We start from the raw sequence: 10,715 nt of genomic DNA on the forward strand, positions 1-10,715 counted from the left end.
CTGGCGGGGGGGGGGGGGGGGGGGGGGGGGGGGGACACACAGCAGCTCAGCCCCGGGGCCACCGCCACCCGGGGCTTCCGGGGCTCAAATCCCATTCCGTGACCTGTGCGCTCCTTGCCTCAGTTTCCCCAGCTGCCAGGCCCCGTCTGCGGGCTCTACGTGAGGGTGAATGAGTTCACTAGGAGGGGCTCCCAGGAGGGGTCGGCAAACTATGCAGCGGGGGCCTTCCGGCCGGCAACCTGGTCCCGCGTGGCCCTCGGGTTTCCACTACAGCTCTAGTGCTTTTTGTGCTAAAAAAAAACCATTTACATTTTTAAGTGATGGACAGGAATTTGAAAAAAGACTGTGTCATCACCCGTGGAAATTATATGGAATTCCTGCCTCAGCGTCCCTGAATAAAGTTTTATTGGCACACGGTCACGGCCATTTGTGTACAGACGGTCTGTGGCTGTTTTCCGGCTACAACAGAGACCGTCTGGGCCGCAGGGCTGAAAATCTGTACTCTCCGCCTGCACAGAAAAAGTTTGTGGACCCCCGGCTTCAAGCACGAGTAGACACAGTTAAGAGCTCCTTGAGTGTTCACTATTAGTAGTAGTAGCATTTACTATAGTTAGAATTACTGTTATCGTTATTTGCTATGATGATTTCAGGTACAGAAGCTTTTATGAAGGAACTAGGGTAGGATACAGAGATACGTTTTAGTTGACTACAGGTGGATGTCAGGGAGGGCTTCTCAGAGGAGGTGACTTGTGAAATTGAGATCTGAGGCTGGGAAGGTTACTCTTGTGTCAGGACCTGGAGGAAGGGCACATCATGCAACCGGCACAGCCTGTGCAAAGGGCCTGGGGCAGGACCAGGCCTGGTGTGTTGGAGGAAGAGCAAAAAGGCTGCTTGGCCGGAGCAGAGGGGGCCAGGGGGAGAGAGGGAGGAGGGGAGGCCAGGTCCTGCAGGGGCTGGGGGGCCACGGGGAGGACTTGGGGCTTTTACCCCAGGGAGGGGGAGCCCTGGAGGGCTGTGGGGAGTGGAGCACCTGACCAGGTCCTCGAAGGCGCTCTGTGGTGGCGGCTGCAGGGAAGACAGACTGTGGGGCGAGGGCAGGAGCCGAGGGGCCGGGGCCGAAGCAGGTGAGTGATGACGAGGGCCGGGCCCCGTGGGAAGATGGGGGCCCTGGAGACGCATCTGGGGGACGGACTGACAAGCCCTTGCTGAGGTACCAGAGTGCGGACAGGGGTCCTCGCGGGGCCACCTACACAGGTCACGGGCCAAGCTCAAGACGGAGCCCTTCCGAGCCCGGGCGCCATGGGAGCACCCAGGCCCCGCGCCCAGAGAAGCCAGCCGTGGGCTGTGACGGCAGCACTGGGTGTCCCATAGCCCTGGGCCGGGAGCTCAGAGGGGCTCAGCTCCCTGCGGCCTGAGCTCTGGGATCTCTCTCTGTGCCTCTGTTTCCCCATCTGTAAAATGAGCGTGACAGCCAGGCAGGAGGTGCGCGGCCGGAGCTCCCTGCCCCGCCCAGCTCCTGGGGGACACTGGGCTGGGGTCGTTCCAGGCCCGGGAGGGGGGCCTGGAAGGAGGAACCGGAAGCAGCAGGCAAGGAAGGGGTGGGACCCAGAAAGAGGAAACAGCCAGAGGGAGCAGGGGGGAGAGACAAAGAGGAGGTGCTCCCCAGGACCTCCCTGTCCCCTAGCTGTCCCCGATTTATCCGAGGGCAACAAGGGCAGGCGTGGGGTGACCCCAGGCGTTGGTTAAGTCCCCTGGACTCGACGTCCAAGAAAAGGAGTTGCTTTGGGGCACCTGGGGGCTCAGTCGTTTCGGCTCAGGTCATGATCTCACGGTTTGTGGGTTCGAGCCCCGCATCAGGCTCTGCGCTGACATCGCGGAGCCTGCTTGGGATTCTCGCTCTCCCTCTTTCTCTCTCTGCCCCTCCCCTGCTCACTCTCTCTCTCTCAAAATAAATAAATAAACTTTAAAAAAAAAAAAAAAAAGGAAGGAAGGAGAGGGAGCGAGGGTGGGAGGGAGACGGAGAAGAGAGGGAAAGCGGTAAAACGTCAGCATCTGCCGAGAGCCGGGCGCCTGTGCGATGGGTCTGGAAGCGTTTTGGGCTAAAAAGTTAACAGAAGGGAAACCTGACGCACCATGGGGGATGTTTGTGGGAAACTGGACCGGACGGATTGCAAGCCAGTCGCTGCCCGGGGCCCGAGCGCAGCCAGCAGATCGCCGTCGTGGGGTCATGAGGGAATTCCTCGTGGTGACAGGCGCGCCGCGGTCATACAAGATGTTGACGCCGGGGGGTGGGGGTGGGGGAGCTGTTCAGTAGCTAGAAACTACTACCTTCGCCCCTTTTCTGCACATGTAAAATTATGCCGAAATAAAGTCTCCCCCCCACCCATGCCCCGGGTCCACATCCTGAAAGTCTCCGGCATGGAGCATTGTGGGTCTGAGATGACGGAATTTCTTGGACTTTCAGAATGTCCCTGCGGTGGGACACACGGATGCCACAGCCACTGGCGTCAACCCACAGCCTGTTGCCGAGGGGCCCGGAGACGGAGATCACCCAGCCCGTGGAGCTCCCGTAACGTAGGACGCCAGGGCCTCCCCTGGCAGAGGGGCGGCTGTTGGCCCACTCTCTGTGTGGGGAAACTGAGGCCCAGATCGGCCGACGGGCTTGCCTGGGGCCACGCAGCTGGTAAGTGGCCAAGCTGGGACTCGAACCTCGTTCTGCCTGAGTGCAGAGCTCGTGGGTTATGGGTATGAAACCAGGAAGCTGCCCCCCATCGACAGTCACCGCGAGCTGGATTTAACTCTCGGTGTCTGGGCCGAAATCCTCCATCCGGCCCTCAGCCAACCCTCGCAAAGACCCCCACTGGTTTGCCATTTGCAGAAGACACCTGGGAATCAGAGAGGTGGGGTGACTTTCCTGGGGTCACACAGCTAGCAAGAAGCAGGGGGTAAACTTGAGCCCTGTGGGTCCTGCATCCACAGAAGGGGCCACGGCCAGCCTGCTGGGTCACGCGGCGTCAGAGCCCCGGGCCACCAACGTCATTCACGGCACGTATCCGCAGACACCGGGAAGCTGGACAGCTCCTGGGGGGCTGCGGGAAGGGGGCCCGAGCCCAGTGCAGGGGGCCGCGCCCTTTGACCTCCTTCCCGCTAGCCCTCCCGCTCTCAGACCTGGGGTCTCCCCCAGAAATGTGGGGAACAGTCAAAGGTCACACTGAGGATCACCTAAGTTTGTCGCGGGGCCCTGATTTTCTTCTCTCCTGTGTCGTTAAAGGAAAACCAAAAAAATGCTGCGCGCCACCCACCGCGTGGCTTTTGTGACTCATGAACGGGTCGCAGCCCGAAGTCTGAAAATCCCGCTGGGTGGCAGCCCCTCTTTGCAGCCCATGACTGTCCTGAAGGCGCTGAGGGTTCCGGAACTTCTCCAGCCCCAGGCTCCTGGTCTGCAGGGGGAGAGCCCAGGTGGGGCTGGGGGCTGCAGGGAGAGCTCTTCCCGCCTGGGGGCCAGAAGGGAAGTGCCTGCTTCCTCCCGGGGGGGGGGGATGAGGAAGGGGGGGGATGAGGAAGGGGAAGCTGAAGCACCCCCCACAGTGGGAGAGGCCGTGTGGCTCCTTCTCTGGCAGATGGCGGCCCAGAGGTCCGTCCGACGCCCCAGGACACGTGGCCGCTGGGGCACAGGGAGCTGGGCCCGGGCAGCTGGAAGGTAAGGGGCTCAGCTTCTAGGTCCGGCTCTGGCTCAGACTGGCTGCTTACCCCAGACCAATCCTGTCAACTTCCTGGGCCTCAGTTTCCCCATCTGTCACAGGAAGGTCAAACGTGTGGGCTCTGGGCACTGCAGATTTGTATCCCCGCTGTGTGACCTCGGGCAAATCACATTGCCTCTCTGGGCCTCGGTTTCCCCACCTGGGGCTGGGAGCTGTATCTACCTCAGACTCCGTGGACAGAGCTGGCTCCTTTAACGACTTCATTGTGATGTCCCCCCCACCCCCCGTTCTCTAGCACGCCAATCGCTTCCTGTCGGGGCCAGGCTCCCGGCCCCTCAGCCTGCTTCCTCAAAAGGCCAGCCATCTCCAGGGAAAAAAATAACTTTTGGTTTCAATTCCTGTTTTCAAGAAGGGAGAGGGGTGTGGAGGCAACCCACGGGCCAGGGGCGGCGGGGGGGGGGGGTCAGAACCACAGTCCGCAGCACGGTCTGCAGGGCCACCATCAGCACCTGGGGACACGGACAACCCATCCCCCCTCACACCGGCAGAGGGGCTTCCTGACTTGGGGCAGGCTGGGCAGTGGTCCCCATGGCGCGGGGCAGGGGATCTTCCCAGCTCTGGAAAGACGTGGTGAGCCCCAGGGAGAGGCGCCCCGGAGAGAGGATTCATTCATTCGCTCTCTGTCGGGTTCACTGTGCTCCCCGGGCCAGAAACTGGGGGCAGAAGCATGAACAAGGGACTCACAGCCCCCACGTTCGTGCCGTTTGCCATGTGACTAGAGACACAGACAAGAAAGAACAAGTAAACGGATCTACAGAGTGTCAGTGAGTAACTGCCCTGAAGAAAGATCTGGCGGAGGAAGGAGAGGGATGGGCTGTCTATGTAGTCAGGGAATCCAGGAAGACTTCTCTGTGGAGGCGACACATGAGCTGTGTTGCCTTGAGTGACAGCACCAGCCGTGTGGAGGCGCGGGTGAGGCTGAGAGCCGCTGGTGGGGAGGACAGCAAGTGCAAAGGCCCTGAGGTTCGGATACATAAACGAGGTGTGTGAGGAAAGATCGCCAGCATTGATAAACCTCCGCACCTGATGGACTGAGAAGAAGCAAGCAGACAGACGGAATGAAAGACGGGCCACTACTCCGCACGCCCCTCTGGACGAGGGAACGTGGCAAACAGCTGATGCCCAAACCTTTGACAGCTTCAAAGAAATGGACAAGTTCTTTGAAAGACACTGATAGGCAAAACTGACCCTAGAAGAAACAGATAGCCTACGTAGCCCTAATAATCGATTAATATGATTAAAAAGTCATCAATACTGCATCACATGCTATACATACGATTCATGTAATAGTGAAGACATCAGCTGGAAAGAGCAATTAAAGTAATTAATTTCCTTTTTAATTTTTAATAAATATTTTATTTATTTCTGAGAGAGAGAGCGCAAGCCAGGGAGGGGCAGAGGGGGGTGGGGACAGAGGGTCCGAAGCAGGCTCTAGGCTGACAGCACAGAGCCCGATGTAGGGCTTGAACTCATGAACTGTGAGATCATGACCTGAGCCGAAGTCCGAGGCTCAACCGACTGAGCCACCCAGGTGCCTCAAGTAATTAAATTATTTTAAAAGAATTTTTAACTGTTTATTTAAAAAAATTTTTTTTAACATTTTACTTATTTCTGAGAGAGAGACAGAGCATGAGCAGGGGAGGGGCAGAGAGAGAGGGAGACACAGAATCTGAAACAGGCTCCAGGCCCTGAGCTGTCAGCACAGAGCCCGACGCGGGGCTCGAACCCACGAACCGTGAGATCATGACCTGAGCCGAAGTCGGACGCTCAACCGACTGAGCCACCCAGGCGCCCCAAGTAATTAAATTCTTCATGGAAACCTTCCGGGCTCAGATAGCCTTACTGATTATTGTACCAAAGTTTAAGGAAAATGAAATAATCGATGAAAAGCAAAGAAGGCAGAAGGGAGCACCTGCGCCCACGGACCGCGGGAGGAAGTAGCAGGAGCCGGGGTCTGGGAGGCCAGCTGCTGGGCCACCATCTGCCCTTGAGACCGTCCCCCCACCCGGTTCCTTGGAAAACTGAATGGGGGGGGGGGTCTTTTACATAAAGGACCAGAGTTAGGAGGGTCCTGATTAAGGTGCAACCTCGGGGATCCCAGGCCTCTACAGCCCCAGGGCCCCGCCCTCGGAGCCGGGGCAGAGCGAGGCCGCCATACAGACGGGCAGCCCCCGGGCCCAGGGCACGCAGATGTGGCCGTCCCCGGTGCCCCCACCCAGGGGTCAGGAAGTCCCGGGCGCCCTCCAAGGCTGGCACCCCTGGGGCGCTGGGGGGAGGCCGGCAGGGCCCCCTGGGGGGTAGTGGACACACGCTGGGAACCAGACTCTGAGGTCCGGGGGCCACAATCTCGGAGCCTAACAGCCTGCCGCCCCCACCGCCCTTCCCTTCCACCCTCTGTTTTGTTTTCCTCCTCGCTCTTCTTGCTGCCGGAAATTATTTTCTCTGCTGACTGGGCTACGGGCTGACGTCTGCCTCCCTCTCGGCACCACGCGGGCCGCGGTGGCAGGGACAGGCCGTCTCCCCGCGCTGGGCCGGCCCACAGTTACCCAAGACATCGAATGAATCAATCAATCGGTCAGCCGGTGGGTCCGAGCCCGCGGCTCCGCCCGCTCCTCGGGGGTCGGGTCCTCCCTGCGCCCGGGCCCCACGCCGCGTGGGGCGGAGAGAGCGGGCTGCGGGCGAGGCCGGAGCTCATCGCTCCCGTCCCCGAAGCAGGGCAGGGCAGGGCAGGGTGTGCTGGGCCTGCCGCCCCGGCCACCTCACCCCTGCACAGGCCCTTCCGGCCGCCAGGCCGGCCCCCTGCCCACACCTTGGGGCGAGGGCCTGGATCTCTCTGGGCCTCAGCTGCCTGGCCCGAAGCGGGTTCCCAGGCTCCCCCGGCCCGTCCCCGTGGGGCCCCGGCCCCTGCAGCCCCGGCCGCCGGCTCACCCAGGAGCAGCAGCTTCAGCTCGCCGCGGTCCCTCTTCTTCTGCTCCAGGAGGAGCTTGTTGATCTCCTGGTCGATCCGGGCCGCCGCCTTCTCATCCTCGGTCAGGCACCAGGGGCAGCAGCCCCAGGCCAGCGAGCGGGCCATGGCGGGGGCTCAGCGGGCGCCAGGCGGCATGGCCCCGGCCCCGGGGAGGGCGCCCCGCCCGGACGGCCCTGGGAGGGCTCCTGGCCCTCGGGCGCACCGGGCCTGCGCACCCTTCTCGGGGGTCACCCCCGGGGACCCCTGGCTCCCCGGCCTCGGGCACCCGGCGCCCGGCTCAGCGCGGCCTGAGTGCCCAGCGCGGGCGGGTGGGGGCGGGAGGAGGCGCCCGGGGCTCCCCGCCCAGCTCCAGACCCGGCCTGCCCTGCCAAACTGGTTGAGGGCGGGTGCCCGCCCCCCCCCACCCCCCCGGGAGGGCGGGGTGCCGGGAGGAAGGGCCCGACCGCAGTTTGCAGTCTGCTCCCCGCAGCGCCCCACTGGGCCCTCCTTCCTCATTCTGGAGAAGGGGTGGATGCCATCCTCCCTGGACCTCTGATGCCGCCTCCAGGCTGGCCCCAGGCGCACCCCTTCTCCTCTCCCCTGAGCCATTTAGGAGGTCATCACAATGCCAATAACCATCTTTTTCAAAACCTGATGAAAGCCAGGGGGCTCCCTCAGGCACGCGTTGCCGACTTCCCGTCATCCCCAATGTGCAGATGCGAAAACTGAGGCACAGAGCCAGGAAGTGACTTGCCCGGACGCCAGGCAGAAGGACAAGACAGGGCCCCAGGCTCTCACCGCTGACCAGGCAGCTCCGGGGAGGGGCCGCCTTCCCCCTGCAGGCGAGGGCTGAGCGGCAGCTGTGCGCCTGGGCCAGTGCCGGGCACAGCAGGGCACGAAGGGCCGACAGCTCCGGCCTCTAAGCCCCACATGCTAATCAGACACAGACAAGGAAATACATTTCTAAAGAATATTCGCGCCTGTTGGGCGGTGATTCGTTCTGAGCAGGGGTAGGGCACGTTGGGGTTTTAAATAGGGGTCAAAGAAGGTCACCAGGAGGAGGAGTTGGACACGCAGCCTGGGCCCGGGAGGGCTGAACAGTTCAGGGACTGTCCCGACCGGGCCCTGGGGCCACCTGGCCCTACCCCTGGGGCCCCTGGGACCCTAGAAAGAGGATGGAGACACATGGCCGCTTTCCAGATGGACACTCACAGCCAGAGGGGAGGTCCTGAGTTTGTCTCCAATCCAGCAGATCTTTGCCCCGCTTGAGGGTAGAAACCTCGCTTTGTGAGGTTCTAGAAGGCTCTAGAAAGTTCTGGAAACGCCCTCCCCCTGGAGATCCACATAATTGGAGACACTTCTCAGAGGGTACTTACTAGCAAGGCTCAGAGAGGGCGAGTGATGTGCCTGGGGTCACACAGCAGCAACCACCATACCCACACAACACACACCGACGCCCCCACTGGGAAGACCGTGTGGTTTTCTTTGCCGTTGATTCATAACGAACGACAGATGGGAAGTTGGATAGGGGCCCCCATTGGGTCACTGGGGCTGGTAGCCTCTGTCCTGCTCACCCCCTCCCCCGCCTCCCACCCACACCCGGATGGCTGTGAGGAGAGGTGCTCTCCAAGGCCCGAGGCCTGAGTGACTTCCACTCTCCGGGCAGATGAAAAGCAGAAATAGGCCTGAGCCACGCAGAGCAAGGGAACAGCGGACAGAAGTGACCAGCTTGGCAAAAACTGGGAGGCCAGGCTGAGTCACGGCCCAGGGCGCGGACGTGAGCACCAGGCCCAGGCCCCCGAGGGACAGCGGCCCCCAGCTCGCCACGGCGGCGGGACCCAGGCAGCATGGGGCCGTAGTGTCGCGGCTCCCGCGCTCTGGCTTCGGAGAAGCGGTCAGGCCTCTCAACCCCCCCCAGCACCCTGGCCTCCCCGTGCCTTTCTCCAGCTTCAAAATAAATCTCCCTTTCAGTTCCCTTAACCCGAGAGCAGCCCCCACCCCCGCCCCCAGCCCGTGCCAGGCGCCATCAGGACCTGTCACGTTTCATTTCATTCGGGAATAGCAGGGCGAGCTTATGCATATATATTTCACACACACACACACACACACACGCACACACACGCACATGCACACGCACACACACAGCATGAAAATATGACCTAATAAATTCTTGTGAAATCTGCACCTACTTGATCCGCACGCGGGTGAAGACTGACCACCTCGCCAGCCCCAGGAGGTGCCCAATGGTCCCCCCCCTGCTCTGACTCCTCGCTGTTTCTGTGTTTGGGGAGTGCTTTTTGGTAATGAGGTTTATCTTGTTTTTCTTCCTCCCTCTCTCTTTCAATCTCTCTCTTTCTTTCCAAGAGAGAAAGGGCGCAAGTGAGCAAGAGGCAGAGAGAGGGAGAGAGAGAGAATTCCACGCAGGCTCGGCACTGCCAATGCAGAGCCCAAAGCTGGGCTCAAACTCACCCGACGTGGGGCTCAAACTCATGAACAGTGAGATCATGACCTGAGCCAAAGTCGGACGCTCAACTGAACTGAGCCCCCGAGCGCCCCTGGCTTTATCTTGCTTTTCATTCCTGAAATGTACGTGACAGCGGCGTCCCTTTCGTTGGCGGGCGGCTGGGGCGTGTGGACGACAGCACAGAACCGTGTAAGTTATCACCCGACGGAATGTGCTTCACTCCGTGGTGGTCGGACCCTCGCCTCCTCCCCAGCCCCCCCGGAAACCATTGATCTTTGTTGCTGTGATTTCTGAAATCCTTCTCCCGAGGTCACACAAAAGGAATCCTGTATTACGTGGCTTTTCAGACTGGCTCCTCTCACCGAGCATTTGAGACCCAGCTGTAAGCTGGGGGTGCACGGGGGGCCGTTCCTTCCGGCTGCTGAGCGGTTGTGGGGCCCCCACAGCGGTGCTCATCCGCAGGACACATCAGGGCTGATTCTAGGGCGCGGCGATCACCAGCCGCGCTGCCACCCACACGCGTGTTCAGGGCTCGTGCAAACATCCGTGTTCATTTCTCTGGGTCAGATCCCTAGGAGGGCCAGGGTAGCTGTTTAACTTTGCGAGAAACTGCGATCAGTTTCCCAAGTGACAGCACCAGTGTGCATCCCCCCCGCACCCCAGTGATGAATGAGAGGTCCAATTGCTCTGTATCCACGCCAGCACTGCGTATTGTCAGTATTTTTAATTTTAGCCATTTTAAGGCGTGTGCGTCTCATTACGGATCTCGTCTGTGTCTCCCTGATGGACCGGCGGCCTTGAACACTCGTGTGCATGCATGCGACATCCGTGTGTGCTCCTTGGTGAAGCGGCTGGCCTTTTAGTGCCTCGTTTTCCTATCGCCATGTTTAGAAAATTCGCTGTGCGGGCTGGACGCGAGTCCTTTATGGGCATGAAGCTGGCAGATGTTTTCTCCCAGCCGCAGGTTGGCTTTCCATCCCCTTAACTGTCTTTCCTGGAGCAAAGGTTCTAAATTTCGATGATGGTTCAATGTATCAATTTTTTTAACTTTATGGTCTAGGTCTTTGGCATTTTAGCTGAGGTGTTTCATCTGAGAATTGTTGGGCAAACCTGATCTTTTCTTCTGGGGGTTTCATTGGTTTACATGTAACATTTAGAGCTATGACCCACGTGGAGTTCATTCCTGTATGAAAGTGGAGGTTCTGGGGCCCCGGGTGGCTCAGTCGGTTAAGCGTCCGACTTCGGCTCAGGTCATGATCTCACGGTTCGTGGGTTCGAGCCCCGCTTTGGGCTCTGTGCTGACTGCGAAGCCTGCGTGGGATTCTCTGTCTCCCCCTCTCTCTCTCTCAAAAACAAATAAATAAACAGTTAAAAAAAATAGTTAAGCATAAAATACTGCTAAGAAAAACAAAAGAACGGATGAATAGACTGGGTTATTCGTCCGAAGGAACACTGCGGCGGCCGCGAGGACTAACGACCACAGGGACACGCAGCATTCTGTGTCACACAGAGTGAGCCGAGTGCTAGACAGAAACGGCTCACC

At 60.0% G+C, this 10,715-nt stretch overlaps 1 protein-coding gene across 1 annotated transcript in view; it reads right to left on the minus strand.

The window, feature by feature from the left end:
- Window positions 1-7,054, minus strand: part of GNA15 (G protein subunit alpha 15) — a 21,823-nt gene extending 14,769 nt beyond the window's left edge. The window contains exons 1-2 of the mRNA XM_039247550.1: window positions 6,571-7,054; window positions 3,303-3,440 (exon numbers count right to left, since the gene is read on the minus strand). Of these exons, the coding sequence (XP_039103481.1) occupies window positions 3,303-3,440; window positions 6,571-6,834 (402 nt within the window). The 5' untranslated portion in view covers window positions 6,835-7,054. The remainder of the gene's footprint in view (window positions 1-3,302; window positions 3,441-6,570) is intronic.
- Between the last annotated feature and the right edge of the window lie 3,661 nt (window positions 7,055-10,715).

This window comes from Hyaena hyaena, unplaced genomic scaffold, assembly GCF_003009895.1.
Source record: "Hyaena hyaena isolate Hyena2069 unplaced genomic scaffold, ASM300989v1 scaffold_296, whole genome shotgun sequence".
Taxonomy (NCBI): domain Eukaryota; kingdom Metazoa; phylum Chordata; class Mammalia; order Carnivora; family Hyaenidae; genus Hyaena; species Hyaena hyaena.